This window comes from Mastacembelus armatus, chromosome 5 (genome assembly GCF_900324485.2).
Source record: "Mastacembelus armatus chromosome 5, fMasArm1.2, whole genome shotgun sequence".
NCBI classification, from domain to species: domain Eukaryota; kingdom Metazoa; phylum Chordata; class Actinopteri; order Synbranchiformes; family Mastacembelidae; genus Mastacembelus; species Mastacembelus armatus.
In genome coordinates, this window is record NC_046637.1 from 6,390,641 (window position 1) to 6,411,223 (window position 20,583).

At 37.8% G+C, this 20,583-nt stretch overlaps 2 protein-coding genes across 2 annotated transcripts; one reads left to right on the forward strand and one right to left on the reverse strand.

Moving 5' to 3' along the window:
• The first annotated feature begins 271 nt into the window (after positions 1 to 271).
• On the forward strand, positions 272 to 4,188 carry rps10 (ribosomal protein S10). Its single transcript, XM_026306176.1, has 6 exons — positions 272 to 348; positions 794 to 943; positions 1,729 to 1,903; positions 2,975 to 3,052; positions 3,765 to 3,820; positions 4,111 to 4,188. The coding sequence occupies exons 2-6, from the start codon at positions 794 to 796 to the stop codon at positions 4,150 to 4,152; spliced, it is 501 nt and encodes a 166-aa protein (XP_026161961.1). The 5' UTR covers positions 272 to 348; the 3' UTR covers positions 4,153 to 4,188.
• A 1,110-nt stretch (positions 4,189 to 5,298) lies between these two features.
• nudt3b (nudix (nucleoside diphosphate linked moiety X)-type motif 3b) lies at positions 5,299 to 14,023 on the reverse strand. Its single transcript, XM_026306175.2, has 5 exons — positions 13,746 to 14,023; positions 12,431 to 12,541; positions 9,760 to 9,804; positions 9,576 to 9,660; positions 5,299 to 9,308 (listed from the first exon to the last, which is right to left on the reverse strand). Exons 1-5 carry the CDS (start codon positions 13,842 to 13,844, stop codon positions 9,112 to 9,114), a joined length of 537 nt encoding a protein of 178 aa, XP_026161960.1. The 5' UTR covers positions 13,845 to 14,023; the 3' UTR covers positions 5,299 to 9,111.
• Between the last annotated feature and the right edge of the window lie 6,560 nt (positions 14,024 to 20,583).

The window sequence follows — 20,583 nt, forward strand, 5'->3', positions numbered from 1 at the left end:
GTACGTATTTTGTTGCTTTTGAGGTGAAAAGAAAAGAAACACACATAATATACATATTCAGGTTCATTTTAATGTCTGTTTGCTGCAGGTCACCACTTCCAAAATCAACAAAGTAAGTCGATTGTCTAAGCCTGGACACAGTTTGCCTATAATTGGTATATTATTCTATGTACTATTATATTATTAAATGCAATTTACAATAATATCCTATGTATATTCACTGAGCTGTTATTCCCCTCCACACCAGCAGGAGGCACCTCTTCTCGCGCAGGCCCGGGCCGAGAGGATAAACCTTCCCGGTTAGCGACAGTCGTTCCTTCCGGCTCCGGTCCCCTATCAAGTGGAAAGGTAAAGACAAACTCAGCGACTTAATCTAAATATATCTTTACCATCTCATGATCTGTAAAATAATCATGATCGATGATGAGTCGTTGTTGATGTCTCCATGTAACATGTGAACGTATTTCCATCTTAAACGCTTCACAGTAGTGGATATTAAACTTAGAAGTGAGGAAGCATAACCGGCTCTAATGCTCACGGGCGGCTGCCATTTTTCACTGTTAACGCAGTCTGCCTTCGTCAAACTTTAAGTCTTTAAGTGAGTGTTGCCAATGGTGTGAATGCTGTAAAACATGTCAGTGGAGATTTAATAAGTACTTGGTGGTTTTTCAGCTCCTTTTTTTTATAACAGAGCTGTAGCTAAGTCGGCTAACAGGCTAGGCAGTTAGCATGCTAACATGGTGGAAAGAGTTAATCTCGCAGAAAATGAGGCAGACGTTGTGTTTTAACACAGATGCTGATGCCCAAGAAGAATCGCATTGCAATCTATGAGCTCCTCTTCAAGGAGGGAGTCATGGTGGCCAAGAAAGACGTCCACCTGGCCAAGCATCCCGAGCTTGCTGACAAGAATGTGCCCAACCTTCATGTGATGAAAGCGATGCAGGTGAGTGACTGGAGGATGAACACTGAGCACTTGGACTGCAAAAAAATCAGTTTTCTCACCTTCACATGGAGAGAACGAAGCGCTGTGACGTTTCAGCAGTGTGGTCAATGTGCCTTAAGAAATGAGCTGTGTTGCTATTAACTGGTTATTTTGATGTTGGCTCCATCGGTAATCAGTGCTAAAAGATAACACCGAAGGACAGTATCATTATCTGTGATGTATCTTGTTACACATCTATGGCAGTAGAGATGCCCAGTGTCACCCTGTGAATCATCATATTCCCAGGGTGCCATCTTTCATGATGGCCTTTTGATTTTATTGAAGGTAGTATTGATGTGGTATTTTATCATATAGTAGTTGTAACATAACTGAGGGGATGGAGACTTACCTTTGGCACACACAGGATGAGGAAGGAAAAACTTAAGTTTGTAATAATAAAAAAGCAAGTGTTTAAATGCAAATGAAGCTGGTAAGATTTAGGTTAGATAAGAAGATCAGCAGTAGCTTTATGTCCCACAGTGAGGAAATTCATAGTCACAGCAGCAAGTAAGGCACAAAATTTAAAAAAAAAAAAAAAAAAAGCTGAATAGAAAAATTAGCAAGATTCTTTACTAAAGCCGAACACCTAAAGTACTTCTAAAGTACAGCAATGTTGGTCAGAACAAACTCAAGTCGTCCCATGTTTCAGTGTACATTTTGTGTGTGTGGAAGAAGTTAATAGTACTCCTATCATATAAATTTTCTGTTGGCCTGATCTCTCCATCCCCCTCACCCACCCACCCCAGTCCTTGAAGTCTTGTGGGTATGTCAAGGAGCAATTTGCCTGGCGTCATTTTTACTGGTACCTCACCAATGAGGGTATCCAGTACCTGAGAGACTTCCTCCACCTCCCCCCTGAGATCGTGCCCGCCACCCTGCGCCGCCAGACCCGCCCTGAGACTGCAAGGCCAAGGCCTAAGGGTGAGCACTGTTTTTCTACATGTGATGTGGTTTTAGTTTAATGTTGTTGTTTTCAACTGTAAGATTAAGTTGTTTTTCACAAAAGCCAATACCACAATCTGCAGAGTACTGGCAATGATAATGACTGTAGTGATGTTTCTTATTTGACACAGCGTCAGCCAGGATCACGAATATAATGATGTATAAATGTGTCTTCAGTAAGGACATCAAAATGATTGTACACCGACTTTAAATTTGGGAATCTGAGTAACAGAACCACAGGTCATTAGCTGTTAATGTGAACCTGTTGAGTGGAGCCATCCAACAGAGCTTCAGAACATGGAGTAAAAAGGCTGCAGCAATGGCTCAGTGTTATTAGTTCAGCAACAATTTTGGCATTTCATTTCCAGTTGTGTAGTAGCAAGTGATGACCTATTATAGAGATGCACATCCAGGCACCAATCAAGTCCTAATAAGAATTTCTGCTGATTTAGTTGGAAATTCTCAGAGTTGAGGGATATGACAAAAAGCCAGGTGATCCTCCATTACAATGAATGCCTCCTTGTGTTTTTTTTCCCCATATGTTTATGAATGACATTACATGATAAAGGAAACAAACTTTGTGTCATCCTCTCACTGTTGAGTTACTTCATACATTTCTCATGTTGATATATTGTGTAATCTTGTCAGGAAGGTCTTGTCACTCCATGTTGTTTAAACCAGAGTGTTCAAGTTAAAGCTGAAATGCTGTTCCTGACATATATAGGACATGTGATCATAGTGCATGCTATTTAACGTGAAGCCTACATCTTTGACTTGATCCCAAGCAAATGTTCTGCTTAAGTTTTATGCCAGTGAAGTAGAAGGTTAAATGCAACTGTGCCACAGCACTGCATCCAGGTATTATTGCCCCTTTTAAGTATAAAAATTGTGCAAGCTGTCATAAATAATATGCTCATGAAGGATGCTGTGAGGGCAAATGTCTGTAGTGGTCTTCTGTTTGCCTGTGTGAATTTCCTCTTACTCTCTCCTTTTGTGTAGCAAAATAACCATTACTTATAGCAAAACCGTTTTCTTTCTTTCTTTCTGCAGGAATGGAAGGAGAGAGGCCCGCCCGCCTTAACCGTGGGGAGGCAGACAGAGATGCATACAGGCGATCTGCTGCACCCCGTATGTACACTTATAACAATACTAGAAAACCATGAGTTGCTTAACAAGGAAGGTAGAAATAGACTTTGGCTTGGTAGCTTAATTTTTAGACCGCATAAAGTTCACAAAATTTAATTCTGAGGAGCAAAAAAGACGATGCAATGATGTAACCAACTACCAAAACATGTCAATAATGGACATGTATATTTTTAAAGAACTTCAACAATGTAACTCAGTTTTAAGTAGAGCTGAAATAATTAGTGGATTAGTGGATCTGTGCAAAAAATTTATTGAAATTGAACTGAACTGAAATTTTAGTCAGTTTTTATTTTTTGAAAAACTGCACCATTTGCCAACAGTAAACTACCATTTGGATTTTGGACTCGGACAAAATTGGATTTCTTGACAAAGCAATAAACCAAACAAATTAAAAAAATCTGGATTCTTAATTAAAATAATTGCCAGTTACATCCCTATTTTAAAATACTTAGCATTAAATTGTGACCTTTTGGCCAATAATCATTGTATTCCTTACTTTTTAGCAAAGATTTATAATGGTGGACTAAAAAGAAGAAGCTTAAGTTTGAGTGCAGTGGTGGTGACGATCTCAAAAATATGTCTATCTGTTTGTGTATAAGATCCTTTTTGTTTTGCTAGTTTCTTAGGGCAAATGTGATTTTGGAATAAAATTTCTGAAAGTTACTGACTTGTTCATTCATACTTTCTCTTTCAGCTGGTGCTGACAAGAAAGCAGAGGCTGGTGCTGGAGCTGCCACAGAGTTCCAGTTTGTAAGTACTATTCCTTTTCTTTCCATCTATACAGGTATTTTGCAAAATGTCGTAATGATAGCTAAAGCATACTTTGGTGTTGAATTATGTTTTTCTGTTGAGTACTGTAGCAAATGAGTAAGAACAAGGTGTTCCAGCTCAAAACGTTGTTCATATGTGGGTGTGGTTTTGCATTGGTTTCTATAAGGAATGTCTAGAAGCTAAGTTTAGTTTGTATGGTGCAGCTGTAAAACCAGATTCCTCTGTTGATCTTGGGTTGACTGATTTTTGACAAAACCGTTCTGTTGCAGAGGGGTGGCTTTGGACGCGGCAGAGGACAGCAGCCTCAGTAAATTTCACTTTCTGTACAATAAAGAATTCAAAATACAGCTCCAACATCTCAGCATTGTTTTTTTTTTTTTTTTTTTTTTTTTGTGGTTGAAGAATTTAAAAGTGAAAACAGTTTTTGGAGCAAGCTCCAAGTTGGCTGTGTAAAAGTAAATCTGTACTGACACAATTCATTCAATGGTGCATATCATTTTTATGACTTTTAAACGTAACATACATTTTTAGCTGTCTTTCCTTCCATAGCATACCAATTCTGAGCAGTTTATTCGTACATATTGTTTGTACTGTAGAATTGGAAAAGGTATTTACCAAAAACCTATTAGTAAGGGACGTGTACATGCTTGTGATGTATATCATCGTCCCTCCTTGCAATTCATTGAAATGCCTGCAGTATAATCCATGCTATACATTACCCATAGACATTGTTGCATTCTGGGTAATGTACTGTTTTGTTGGTATGAAAAATGTCCTGAACTGTTTTATATTAATAGGGCATTTTATTTGTGCCGACTAAACATCAGTCACATCACAGCTTAGGAATTCAACCGCTTATTAAACTTCACAACATACAGCAATAATGTCATTTTGGTTTTCCGACATGTTTTGCAACTTATTCAGAATCATCCACGTTTTGAATTTCTTGTGTGTTTAATCATGGAAGAACAGCACTGAAAAATTAAAGGATGTTAGTAAAAACTAAAAAATAAGACAGTAACTAATGAGAGAGATTAGACCTACAATGATCAGTTCGTAAGAAAAAACCAAATTATTCATTCAATCTTAATTTTTCTAGCAAAAAGTCCCAGTATTTGCTGATTAGAGCATTTTAAAATAATTAAGTGATAATCTGGCAGTTACATTTCATTGCATTTAATTGAAAATTGAATATTTTGTGTGTACTACTGTGTGTACTGTTTGCTATATAAAAGGCTCCTTTTAAGTGTTTTTAATATTACTTACACAATAGAAAATTATTGGCAGACCCGTAGAGCCTACTGTACATGTGTACTGTGTGTGTCAAGTTACATTTAAGAACTAATACATCAAAAATAGTACTACAGCATAGCTGACAAAAGTCTCATTGATATGATGTATGTGTGCGTTAAAGGAGCACAAAAAGCAAAAACAATACCAACACAAAGACCCTAGTCTGAATGTGAAATACTGGTGTTTATTTGTTGGCACATTTATATTACAATCTTCAGTCTTCTCGCACTGTTTTTATTCCACAGTCCCAAATGACAAAGACAGGAAAAGAAAATTCCAGTGACATATCTCTTGGAGAATGCAATTTCAAGGCTGAGGTCAATGGCTAGAAGTGCACGTCTAGTTTGTTGTTCAACTGCAAGTATTTTGGGAAAAGTAATTTTTAATTTTACATGTAAATTCATTTAGATGATCTAACCATCATGCTAAAGGAAACCAAAAGGTTACAATCCTCAGCACCTAAGAGTTTTAATATTTTAGCTCTGGCCACAAGATCAGGCCAGCTAATTCACTAGATAATGCAATACATATTTGAAACCATCAACTTTGGTAAATGAAAGAAGTTACTTCATCTGAAGTGTTAGTTTTTTCAATAATTAATTTTCTCTTTTGTCCAACAGCTTCAGTGTTGGACAAAAGAGCCAATTACAACCACAGAAACCTCCAGGAAGAAAAGGTAGATGTGTTTGCTCCACTTATGTGGAGACTTATACTTCATAAATTCCTTCTTTAACTCAAACCTAAGTCACTACATTTCTGGCAGGAACTACCTAAAATTTGAGTCACAAGGTTCTTAAAAAGTGGACACTAATCCTTTATGACCAAAGTCAAAGTGCGTCCTCTGGCTGTAAGGGTGCTGTGTTAGCTATATACATTAGCTTGTCAATAACACGACTGATTAAAGAAAAAGAAAATGGATAAAGAACAAGTGGTCATTAATAATTAAGTCACTGGCTGTTACTTGTGGAAATCCTCCTCACATTCATTTTGACAGTACCTGCTTCTCATGAGAGTGAATTAGATCATTGCCAATTAATCAGGGCTAAGTTTTGTTGTGTCACCATAATCAAGTTTCAGCCCGTTGACATCTAATTACACATTTAGGTGAAGGCTCAAGGGTCTAACTAAGTCGTACGAGGCAGGGCATCAGAAAGCAGGACTTTGGCCTCCACACCATTCTGACACAGCAGTAAAACCAGTTCAAAGTCTCAAACTGTTGTGAAGGAGACTTTAGTCCACTTTTTCCAATACTGGTATTCAGAAAAGCATTTGAATTCCTGGATTATCATTAGCAGTTTGTCTAAAGATGGATTTGCTGGGACAGCCCCTTTCCATGATGGGCAAAATGAAAGACTTTTACCATTAACTAATAACCACTGCTGAACACTCTGCTAGGTTCACTTTCTGTGCTCAGTATAACCTCTCGTAATTCCCCAAGTAAAGGTTTCTCATAAGTTATTGAAATATGATACTGGAGTTTTCTGCCCAAAGTCAAAAACATATCTACTGCTATGACAGAGAGTAACCTCTAAGCACCTCAGTTAAACCAAGATAACAGCATTCAACAGCAGTTTCTCTGACCTTTAGCCATAGACACATGATCAAAAACCTCATGAGAACTGTTGGGTGCTGACAAACCAGTCACAGATGTCTACTGTACTTAGAATTACTAAAAATTAAATTCAGTTACTTACTTGAAAAGGATTGCTCATAAGTGATGTACCGACTGAGAATTCCCATAGCTTTTTAAAAGCTATTGTGAGCTCATTTTTCTACAGTTCACTCTCAAAACTCTTGTATCATAGGTTTTGGAAAAAGGGAAGCAGCTTACATTGATAAAGCTGTAAACTATCTACCCAGCAAAAAACAAAAACAAAACTTAGCAGCTAACTAGTATAGAGTGGAGTCATTCATTAACTAAATCCTCAGATATTTCTGTCAGTGGTTGGTTTGAGTCAAAACAGATCTAGGAGAAAAAAAAACATTGGACTGGCATTCAATAGGTGGCATTGAATGACACTGAATGATCCTAATGTTACTTCGTAACCACGGGGTGTGTAAAAGGTTTGCTATTTGCTAAGTTACTGCAGGTGTAAATACAGACAGAAAACCACAGTATGATATTTGAGATTTTATGAAAGATCACAGAAAAACTCTTAAAGGGGAAACTACACCAGGGCTGGTGGCACAGCTGCTAACATGAAAACAAATACATGCCTGCTAATTTTTAACCTAAACAGTGGTTTGGAAATGAAATTGTACTTAATTTAATAGATAACGAAGGAGGGACAGACAGTAATCCCTTACTCTTACAAATTTGTTTTGGTCTTCAAAACATTAATTAAGGATATTTTGAGAATATTCAATTATAAACTGGCTCTTCACTCTCACCCACAATCACAGCCGCATTCCTTGTTCTTTAGCCTCAGATGTAATCTATGCTCTTATCTCAGAGAACAGCTCCAAAGATGTCTCAATGAGTTCTATCAGTCCTTCCAGCCTCAGTTTAAATGACACACAGCACTCACAGATGTGTAAGAGGTGTTTTGTCATTTGTACTCTTACCTTTGATCTATACAGAAATAAACAATTTACAATAAAAACCTCTTACATGCTATCTACAGCGCCTCCAGTTTCACAGTATTGAGCCAGCTGCCACATGCCACAGGGGCCAAGTAAAGCAGCTCGGCTAAAGAGACTTTTGCCCGACGTTAGAGAGAAAAACAAAAACTAGTATCCAAAAGCATTTTACATGTTAAAAACAAGGTCTCAAACTGTACAAGGCTTGTTTGTTCTGCATCTTGCCAAAGACAGCATTATAGATTCCATTGCTTAAAATGTCAAGCAGGTGTTTTAAGTGTTTTTGGGGATGCAGATTAAATACTCAAAATGTAAGGGTTTAAAAAAAAAAAAACATATATATATGACCATAATGAAAAGTGCCCACTAAAGTCACCTGTGCTACGTTACAAACACAATGTAAACAATTACTTTTAACCAAACTGAATGTGAGGAGTAAAATATGGAAATGGGTTTTAATAACTTAAGTGATATGTGCTGCATTTTGAAATGATGGGTCCATGATTTTAAAATCTATTACTTCTATCCTCTCAGTATGCCGAGGAAGACTTTGTAGTCTGTCAGAAGAAAGCATTTAAAAAAATAATAATAAAAAAAAAATAGATTAAAAGGAGGTAACGACAGAGGAGAAAGGTGGTTCACTTTTACACTGGATGCTGACATTCATTCACTTCGTAGAACATATGCTCTGCAAGTGAAACCTGTAGTGCTTGGCTAGCTTCCCAAATAAGAGAAACACACTTGACACTTCAAATTTAAAGATTACTGACGGGCGAAATCCTTCTGATTCAAGAAACATCAACAACCACAATAAGGAGCAAAAGAGAATCCATAAGCCTCACTACAAGTCTGTTGCAGTCATTCAAGTTAGTGAGACCCAACATAGTGCTCATGCAAGACAAGTCACTTCCCACAGTTCTGTTCGTTCAGATACAGACAATATTTTCTATCCTTGTAACAGGGGAGGGAGTACACTAATGGGCACATTCATTTACAGAAAAATAACTGAGAAATGGAGAAGACATTAAAAAGACCACCAAAAGCCTTCAGCTTAAGCACTAAGTATACACTTTTACATTACAACAGTAAAAAGTAGTTCTTGCATTCAATAAACATCACGCTAAGGGCGCGTTAAGGAAAGAGTGAGGGGAGGAGGGGATGTTTCATGCAATTGTCAGTAAAAAGAAAAAGAAGAGGGGTCAAAAATTACATTTACATATACAAAGTGTTTCAGACTATTCAACCAACACTTGTCATCAAGTCTGTGCCACAGTTCTGGCACAAAGGAGTTGGCAAGGCAAACCATGTTATTGAGACAAAAGAGAAGAAAGAAATGACACAAGTAAGAGCGCAAGTGGTGGCAAAAGCTCCTGGGGGTGTCAGAGTTATGGTTTTAGTTATCTGATACCCGATACAGAGCTCTGATTGATGCTGTAGGTAGGGGATAGTTCCCCACCTATCGTGGCCACCAAAGGTGTTCCGTTACTGGTCAGGCAACTCTCCTGGAGAGCCTCAAAGTAGGTGGCCTGCACAGGCTTGTGACACTGCAACACTTGTATGGCATCGTTTATTTTAAACCATTCCCTTTTTCTCCCTGTTGACAGAATAAGAAACCACAGTGGAGCAGTTTAAGTCATTTGAGAGACAACTCATGAAAGAAACAATATGAAAAACAGGTTTTGACTAATTCTCAGTATCAGTACAATGCACACAGCGTTAAAGCGAAAATAACAAGGGAACAAAGCTTGTGTTATAATCCAACAAACATACAATAAAATCCTTGAGCTGCAATATCACAGCCTGGGAAAGAAAAGTAAAGCTACAGACAGCATGTGACTGCCTGAGAACAAATGTGCTTTACCAATGTTGACTGAGTCCTCCCAGTCCTCCAGCACCTCCGTTACAATAAGGACATAGACATAGGTTCTGTGTTTTCTCTCTTGGTTCTGTGGTGGGGAAAAAAAATACTCCTCATTCACATACATCCTGCACAACATATTGACTTTTGAAGACCAAAAAAAGTACAGCAAACAGCTTTAGCTCACCTCAAATACTCCAATTAAGCGACCTAGAGTCCCCTTTACACCAGCCTGTAAAATCAAGAAAAATCAGAAAATGTAGTTGGCAATGGGAAAACTAAGAACCTTCCTAATTATTTAAGAACTAGAGAGTACATTAACGTTTAACTGCCCTGTGGAGATTGTTGGTTTTATTTAGCGTGTTGTAGTTTGTGTTGGAATCGATTACATAACATCATAAGATTGTTTTTATCCCACCCAAATGCACTCATGGGCAGCTGCTAATAATAGAGATAATGCAAGGGTAAATAAATATACCAAAACACTTGCTTGATGTCTTGACTCAACCAGAAGTTATGTTCTGCACCCTCTTATTCATAATTTCAGGTTTTTCCATGTTAACAAAAGGGCAAGATAAAATTAGTTTAACACAGTTTACACAATTATATTGACCAAAGTTAGTTGGCAATCAGGTTTTTGAATTTTTATCGTTCATATTACTGTTATATTTCAATTAATAGATTAATTGCTTGATCTATAAAATTTTGGGAAATAGTGAAAAACACCCATCACAATTTTCCAAATGCAATGCTAACCGTTTCTGAAGTTTAGTTTTTCAAACCAACACTCCCAAATTTTATTAATTCACAATGCTAGAAAACGCTGAAAAGCAGTGAATCCTTACATTTCAGAAGCTGAAACCTGTAAATGTACCGACCAATTCTTTGATTACAGATTGGAGAAGAATTTTCTGTCAATCAACTAAATGATTAAATCCTTACAGTTCCTTAGAGCAAAGCACATGTAAACACCACTGTTCAGCTATCACCCCTTGTGGCATACTGACGGCTTCTCTGGAACATGCTTTGAATAACACAAATGTAACGAGGTCATATTGTGAATGTAAAAAGGTCAGAAACAGACGACACAGAAAGTACAACCTTTACTTCAAGGAGGTTACTTCTAACTGCCAGGTACGTTTAAAGATATTTAAATAACAAAAACAATCTCTGAGGAAAGGCTTAACTTCCAGAATTGAAGAGTAGGTCAAGTTTAGATACAGAGCCAGGCTGCTTGCTGACATCTTAGCAGCTTCTTCTTCAGGTTCCAGTTTCACTCTATAAATAAGTGTTGACTCCACACACTGTATCATGGACTCGTGTTGTACTCTTCAGGCCCACAGCTAGATCATATGGGAAAGAACAGGCCCACCACTAGAAACCTAAAAGATGTGCCAAGGATTAAGTAATAGGCCAAAAGTCAACCTGTATGTTTTTATGAAATGGAAAATGTCTCCTAGGTCAGGCATGGTGTAACTGAAGAGTACTGGGCAGCAAATTGGAGGAAGCTGTACAGCACTGAAGCGCCATTACAAGTTATGCAATGCAGTGTTGTGTCTTCATAATACAGGGCCAAGGTGTATGGCTACCAAGTATAACCTGTGGTTGTGAACAGCCCGATAGACAAAGGATCCCTGTGTAACCTTTGGCCTGCTCCTGAGTGCTATGTGTTCACTGTCATCCATGGCAAGACTCCAAACCAATAAGCATAAACAGTCTCTCAGCGCTTATGTAGTAATCATCAGAATAAGATCGCTAGGATTAGGATATGTCCTGTAATACTACCGTTCAATAAGGGGCTTAGGAAGCCACAGTACAAGGTGATACCACTCTAAAGTCACTGCAAAGTTTCTGAATGTGGCCTTTTAGCACTTTTGACAATCCTCTGTAATGATGTGACATTTCTTGTGACCCTGTGTAAATGTGTTGGCAAGTCACAGCATCCTACACTCACCAAAGCTACCAAACAGCAGTAGCCAGGAAAGGAAATGATATCAGCATCCATCAGTGTGATGGCTCACACGCAGAGAATAGGCTTTATATAGTCGGTGACCCGACAAGAGCCGACAGCCGGGTGAGATTCAGAGGCCTCACTGCCCTGTTACCATTTTGATCAAAATGCCCAAGCAATGAACAGCTTGTACATCAAGTGAACAAGATTTAATCAAGTGATGTAGTATAAGCAGGATATTGATTTCCAATGAGCTTCAGAACTGTTTACGAATTGCTACTTATCTGCCCTAACACACATAAACAACAAAAGCCTTATTTCTCCTTCAAAATGGCTCTGTAACAACACTGCTCTTATAAAATAGATGTATTTGAATTAAACAGTGAAAATAAACTGCTTGTCTTCATCGGCCATAATTGTGGGATTGGACAGGACTGCAGTGCAACAACTGGGCCGCCAGTGTTCAATCACAGCTTGACCTCCTTTGACATCTTAACAATGCCCTGTAACATGATGCTATGATACAGCTTACACGTTGTGAGGTTCTCTTTCAGTTCATGCAAACGGGATGACTCCACTGACAAAGTGGGCTTTGAGAGCAAGGTATTAGGTCTATCGTTAAATATGGACATGATTTAATAGAAATGAAATACAATACATTTTGTGAGCCTATACTCAAACTAATTTCCTAGGCTGTAAATGGAAACCCCATTTTCAAAACAACATTCCTAGGTATGACTTAAATCAAGAAAGGCACATTTCATGTTTTGTATACAATGTTCATGTAAAGTTTGCCAATAAAGTCTTAACAGGAATCTGAAAAACTCAGCCAGTTACAAATAAAAAGGAGCCCACAATACAGGATTACAATATAAAACAATTATGAAAAACAGTTAAAAGAACCAACCTCTTCACACACTTCCCGTGCTGCAGCTACATTGGGCTCTTCCTCCGGCTCCATCCCCCCTCCAGGAACTATCCACTTGTCAGGATGTCGACTACTACTCACCAGCAGCACCTGCAACACATCCCATACAGAACTGATTAGGCATTATAATATAACTTCATTTTGTTTGTTATTAGTGTTCATTGGTGTACATTCACACTCTTCATAGGTTCTTCTTGAGTAACATATTCAGTGATCTGCTAGGAATATACACAGCACTGGCCAAACCCTAACATGTGACTCAATTGCTACCTGTCAACAACTACACTGAAAACTATCAACACGTCGACGTGACCTGATGATGATTTGTATGTATTATGTGAGCGCAGTTACTATATGGTTGCAACCAGCGTACCCTTTTCTCCAACAGCTATGGCATAAGTAGTCTGGTTTGTAGTGACAGTTTCAATCTGAGGCTTAGCTGGTAGTCTCTGGTAAAACTTTTTCTAGGTAACTGCTGGTGATACTTTTATGTAATAGCAGCTAATGTTATTCATAATCCCGCTTCCACTTTTACCAGACCGGAGACATCTTTGTGTTGAATGAACATCAGCTTGAAATTCGCTTCTGGTCTCTGATAACCCTGCGCAGACTTTCAGTGGCTTTCACGGGAGCTACCAACTAACCTATAACACGATGAAATGTATACACAACGGAACAGGTTCAAGTTTGACATTAATTCGAGTCCAGATGTTTGATTTGTGGATTCAATGTCACATAATAAACAACACCCAATACACGCTGATGTAGGCTAACCTGATATTGCAGGGGTGTCTTCTGGCTAAAGCTAGCACGTCTAATAGCTACATATCAGTCTCACGTCTGTGTAACCACAGGTAATACTAACAGCTACGTAGCTCGACAAAATATTCGCAACACGGGCGGATACGTGTCTTATCCTGTCAATTTAGAAAACTGTACATTTTATTTCTATACAACCGACCGCTGGTGATAAAGCCGTGTTGCTGTGGGCTGTGGTCGCTGGCCAAGAGCCGGGTGCCCACACCAACACGGCTAGTTAGCAGCTAATGTTAGCGTTAGCGTGTAGCTAACACAGCTAAAGAGGCTTACATAACGCTTGGGTCAGACAGACAGAAAATTCACCTTTAATGTACAACCTCATGGGATAATACGAGAAAAAAGGCTGTCATTGTTTGCAGCTGGTACAAAAGCACACAGCTGTGTTGGTAAGTATATCGATTTATAGACACAAGGCTAAAGACTAAAGCTGTTAATATTAGCCTGGCCCTTCAAACAGCAACATCACCGGGCTCACCTCCTCCTCGCTTTCGCTCCTGAAGCACAGACAGGCGGCTCGCTTCTTGTAGCCATCCCCGTCGTACGTCCGGGTTTGGTTTGACTTGAGCTTCATCATTTCAGGGGCAGAAAAGTTGAAAAGTACAGCTAAGTTGACCACTTATACAGATGACGGTTACAGACGCAAAGTCCTCCTATGGGGAACCTCGGCGTTTTACTTAAAAGAAATAACTTCTTCTTCGCTTCATTTTCACAAACCTAGGCACAGCTACGGCACGGTCGCCATTACAAGAAGCCGCTACGCCCACGACGTAATTTAACCTTTAGTAGATCGGGCAGCGTAAGAAATGTGCCTATTAGTCTTTGAAGAATCGGGGAAGTGGCCGGTGGGAAAACGCGACGCCGCGCTCTGAAAGCTGGCACTTTTGGCTCCGAGTAGCCTGCCACGGCCACTTGTTCGAGGCTGGTATATTTCTAAGGTTATGCCAAGGTGCTTTCAAAAGTGAAAATACAACTTTATCCACGTAGTATGCTGTCCGAGTGACAAACTACGTTGCAGTGCTGAGTAATCAGTTTCAGCACCGCAGGTAATGGACAGCGCCAGGCGCCACACATCAAAGCTGTCCCAGCGGTGTGACCTGATATGGTTCATCTGGTCCTTTAACACTTTAGATCTAAAACAATTAGTTGGTTAATCGATTAGGCAATTGACAGAAGCTTAATTGGCACTTCTTTGATAATTAATTAATTGCTTCAGTCCGTTTGCCTGCACTAATTTGCTGTTTCAGCTTCTCAACTTAAGATAATTAGCTTTTCTTTGCCATAGCCCATATAATATAAATGTGTATTATGATCGGTTGGAAAGATAGAACAATTTACTGTTGGAGGAAATACTACTAATCTATCGACATCAATACCTACATTTTTAAAAATTATTTAAAGTTACTAATGTACTGTCCTGTCACTTCCATGATCATATGAATGTATTATTAGTGGGCTACCTTTTAAATAAGTGTTTCTTTTTACAATTCACATTTTTAATTAAAGAAATACTTCTTCTCATTCTCCGACTACAAACAATATACACTAAATAAGAAGTTGTCAGTAAAAATGAAGTGACGTTTTGCTTTATCCACATAGTATGCTGTCAAAGTGACAAACTATGATGCAGTGGTTTGCATCTAAGCCATATGTATGCTGCTTCATATTAAAAACCTGAACTTGATGACAGGCAAAGCCATAGCCGCTTGTCAGCATAATGATTTCCTACATTGCTCGTTCTGTTCTATTGATTCCTTCATTATTTGTGCCATGTTATTGTTTTTTTTCATATGCTATTTTTAGCTCTATGTCTTCTTTCAGTTGATGTCCCACTGGTTTTACTTCAACAATCAAATTTCTCACTAGGGATCAATACAATTTCTGCTTATTTATTTACTGAAATTAAATTTCACGTTTCTTCCCTATAGATGCTTTGATATTCGTGAGTCTCAGATGCCTCAATTTAAGCAAAACTCTGCTTTGTCTGTCCAAATAATGTTTTGTGCCATAGCAAGAAGTAATCTGTTCCAAACCACAGATGGTATTATATTTGTCATATTGTTTCATAAAATTGTCAAGTTAAAGTATTAGACACATTTAGACACTGTATCACATGGGGTATAGCCTCAACTAGAAAGAAAAGGTTGGAGTTTGTAGCATCGCTTTAGGTTACTTTTTGGATTTTAAGTGGTTGCTGATGGTTGTTCAGCAACATCAAAGATGTTTGATAGTTACAGTTGAGACTCTGACTCGATCAGGAGCAGTAAAATAATCATATTGACGGCAAACTCTTGAGGTTTGTTTGAGGTATATTCAATGAGGACAAAATGGGGCCTCTAGTGTGTAGCCAGCCTTAGTCAGACAAAACAAGAGGAAGATGTCACCTTCGCCATGGAGAAACTAGGATGGGTACTTTCTTTTCTAGTTGATTAAATAATTGATCAATTAAGTAAGACAATAATCAGCAGATAAAACTGTAATGAAAATTATTTTTAGTTGCAACCCTAAAGTAATTATTTGTTTTGCACTAAACACAAAGATAATGGTTAAAAATTACCATTATTATTTCCCAGAGTCTAAGTGGTGTTTTCAAATACTTTATTTTGGCTGACCAACAGTCCAACATACAATGAGATTCAGTTTACTATTATATAATTCAGAGAAAATGGCACATCCTCACACTGAAGATGCTGACAGTGTGTAGATGGAAGTATTCTTTGAAAATTTACTTACACAATCAGTCTCTTATCAGAATAGTTGAAGAAAACAGTTTGCTGTTCAGCTAATCAAGTAATTGATTAAACATCTGACAAATTGTTTCAGCTCTAATAATTTTATTTTTTATTTATTAATTTTTGCTGCTTAGTCTGGATAATGTCCAGATAATTAATCCAATATAATATCCATAATTAATCAAGATAAAGGTTTGCAATTTAAATATCAACACAATTAAAATTAACTCTTTTTATGTGTATTCATATGTGTTTATGTTTTATTGCAAAGATGCGGGTTGTGTTATCATCTAAGGTTTGAAATGTTAGCAGTGCAATAAAAGCAAATCCTCTCTTATGTTTCATCCTGTGCTTTCAGCCTGTAGCCTATCTTATTTCATGAGGATGAGAGGAGATTTAACACAATTAAACATATCGGTATAGGGTCGGACTCAAGAGGTTGCACTTTTATGATCTGGAGTTGCTACGGCAACCCATTTTCTGTCTGGTGGAGTTACACAGAAGCAGAGATACAGTGCCTGTGATGTCCAAAAGAGGGTGCTCACTTCTTTCAGTACACATGAGCCAGGTTTTGAAATGAAGTACTATTCAATTGTAAATTTCTTTTGAATTATTAAAAAAACACTGACAGCATAGTAATTATTTGGCCATAAGGAGCTTCCTGTTGAATTTAGAGACCTTCTACTTCTGTCTTTTACTTTACTCTCTATATACAACATCTATTGCATGTCTACCCTTCTGGGAAGATAGATTCCTCCTTTATTGCTTTCCTGAAATTCTCCATGTTTTCTATTAAAATAATTGTTTTTTTGTCAGTAGTCTAAGAATATAGTTTTATATTGTAAAGATTGCAAATTTGGGGCCATAAAAAGATAAAATTTGCACATAGGGGACCTTTGAATATTGGCAAGTTTCTGAGAGACTTATTCAAACAATATAAGCTTGTTTTGGAAAGCTAAGTAAACACAGTGGCTGATCCAAGTCCTATTATTTAGATAAAGTGAGTAATCAAGTCCAGCCAAAGTAGTTTAGCTTAACTAAAAGCAGTGTAGATACAAGACAGACTCAAGTCACTGAGAATGTTCTCTTTAGTTGGATGACTGTAGGATACAAAAGCAATTTATAAGTGTCTTGAGTATAGGTATGTTTAGTGTCTACTAAGTGGTAATTGTCAGTAATAACTGCTAAGCTAACAGAATTAACTGACAGATACAGGACCAGATGAAGCATGACTTTATGCTTGATAAATTCCTGTTAATAATGACATGAAGCAGTAATATTCAAAATCTAGCAGGTTAGAATATTTTGCTCTCATTCTAAACTGCAAGAATACTAGTCTAAATACACATATTTACCCATGTATGCATTTATAAATAGAACAAATACCCAAATTTGCAGAAGATTACCACTTGCCTTTAAAATAGTAGAGCGACAGAGAAGTCACAACCAGAGCTCAACTGTGGCAAAGGTAAATGAGGGAGGAAATCCAGCTATAGTGCTATATTTCTTAATATAACAGTCCCTGTGAAGATGTATGACACACAACCAAAGGCTATGCAGCCTCTGAGGTTTGTTTAATCGAAGCCTGCAAAGATATTGGCAACATTAACCTTTCGAGCACCTTTTTTCTCCAGGTAAATATGCACGTTAATGACTAAATAAGCAGGAGATTGTGTTGTTCTGCCCAAGGCCAGAATAGATTGTGCTTGGCTTCACACATAAGAGAAGCAATTTACTGTGTTGTGATTTTCTGGGCTTAAAGTAACATTGCCCTCTGTTTCTGTATGGTACCTAACACTATCTAAAATCTTTCTTGTCAATCAGAGAATTTTTTTTAATTAACCTACATATATAATCATATTTACAGTACATGTCATCACCCAAATTATGGCTCACCAATTTTATCTGCTATATTTAAAAAAGGGCTTGGATTAAAGTACCACAATGTGATGCTAAAAATTATACTTTTCCTAAATTGTTCAGTCATTATACTTCAATGCATACAGTATTTAGGTAGCTTATGTTGAAATTCTCAAATATAAGAAAATTAAACATCATAACCACCAGGGGCTGCTGTCATACCAGTTACAACCAAAGCCATATTTCATGTGACATTAAACAATCCATCAACAATTTATTATTGTTAAACTAATTAACATTACTATTAAGTTAGAAGAAGAAAAAAGTGAAATTTGAAAACAACTCATACCATAACTATTAATAAAGTTGTTACAAGCAGCAAAATATCTTCTACTGACTGTGCCTCATGGACAACACCAGTGTTGTATTTTTAAATGCACAAAGATCACAACCTTCATACTAATTACATTTTCCTGCAAAATATACTGCAACAATGTCCAGAGACTCAAAATGCACACATCAGGTTTCAGTGAGATAAAGTGGATTAAGGACGCTTCTACTCTGCCCAGCAGACACCCACAGAAAATGGGTATTTTTAGATCAAAGGTGCATTTAACATCCACATAATGTACTAGTATTACTTTTTTTTTTTTTGGCATGATAGTAGAAACATATGTCTGAATGCCAACTACAAAATAATGTCCTTCTATACACAATTATTTACAAAGACTCATGGGATTGAGATCTTTAATAAATAACAAATTCTTGCTACTGTATTTTGTAACAGGTGCTTAATATCATGTTTCAATGTCCATTCTGAGGTTGTGACTAAGGTTGTTGAGGTTGTTTAATATTATTTTCAGTTTATTTTGCCAGTTTATCACTTGGCCCACAAATAATTGGAAAAGAGCAAATAATGCATACCACAATGTCCAAGAACCCAAACTCAAATGACTGCATATTGAGACCAGCTAATTCTCACATTTCTGAACAGTAACAAATCATCTACTATGTGTAAATTTGACATATGGCATGTAAATGTAGCAAACACAAAATTTGGCAGCCTGTTCTTTGAAGAATAATCACAAAATACCAGTAGATTTAGAAATAAACAATGTATGGCTTTCATGATGACATCCTTATTATTAGCAGCATCTTCTAACATTCACAAAGCAAGTTGCTAACTCACCTTAAAGAAGCAGGCAGTAATGGTTTCTATCTACTTAGATTTTTATCCTTGTATAATACACTATGTACAACACCCAATTTACACTGTACCCAATCTCATATATAAAAAATCTTTTAGAGGCTACAAAGGTTACACCTGTGACAACTGTCAGCCAGCCAATGCCTCAGAAAAATATATCAGTCACACATGGAGCATATGGCCAATTTGGTTGCCCTGAATGTCCTGTTTCATCTAGGTAAAATATTGCTTCAAACAGACAGTGATAAACTGATTCATTTCTATGTCTTCCAACTTGTGGGTGTGTTAGCCAGTCAGAGGCTCAGTTTTATATAATCAAATGTCAACATCCCCAGAGTTCAATATTAGATGACACAGAGCCTGATGAAAAGATGGAAGAGATAAACATCATATTTTGTTCCAACTATTAGATTATTATTATTTGATACTGACGCTGTTGTAGTTCATCTCCATCGCTTTAACCAAAGGCATTAAGGCAAGTCTAATTTTTTGGTGAAGGAGGTTATTTGAAACCAGCTTCTCTTTTACAGTAAAGTCATGAAAAAAGAGGCAAAAGGCTTCCTGAGTGAGCATATACACCAAACCAGGTCAGAGTTGTCATAAGCAGTGGGCTACTCAAAATCACACAAGTGCTGTAGGAGTTTTTGCCTGTTAATGAATCCCATTAATAAACTCAAAATCTTTTGACCTCAAAATTTACATTATGAATCATTCCCATAAAGTATCCATGAAATGAGAGCTGTCTGGGGGCAGGCGATTATGCCTCTGTGGCTAGTCTTTTTCATTGGGATTTCCACTAGTGACTGAAATTAACATAGCTTAAATTCTCTCCGCCCCATGGCTAATTGAAACAAGTAATCTCGAGAGTTTGCCTTGCACAGAGGGACAGAGAAAACTCAGCAGCATAACATGTTATCCTCTAAGCCGACACGTTCAACAAGACCATCTCCCAGTATGCTGTAGCAGAAAGGAAAGCAAGAATTGGTCTCCTGGTGGAAATAGCTTTTGTAGACTATCCATTCTCTATAGCTAAATAATTCACTTTTTATGCTAACCCTGCTAAACATAAATATAACACTGGTTGGAGGAGCTGACAGATGGAAGAATACGGAGGCTTTGTGGGGTAATAAAGAGATGTAAAACATTCTGTTCAGTAATGTGCACAAGTTAATTCTGTGATTTTTTTTTTTTTTTTTATATTTATTTTTTTGCATGACTTTTATGGTCCCCTGACAACTTGCCTGACTGCCAGTCAAGTCGTGTAGCTGGAATTTGCTCCTGCAGAGTTGGGAATGAATATTCAGAGGCTCAGCTGCCTCCAAGGCCCACAGAGACATGGCACACACCACTCCTAGGACCCCCTCCCCCATACCCCCACTTCCCTTCACCTCTCCACAGACACCCCTCCACACTTTCCCTTGATGTGGTGGAGTCACTCCAGCACTCCACAGGTGCGACCCACTCAGACCTGTGAAAGCCTCCACACACCACTCGGCTCTGTGATCAGAAAGGCAGAA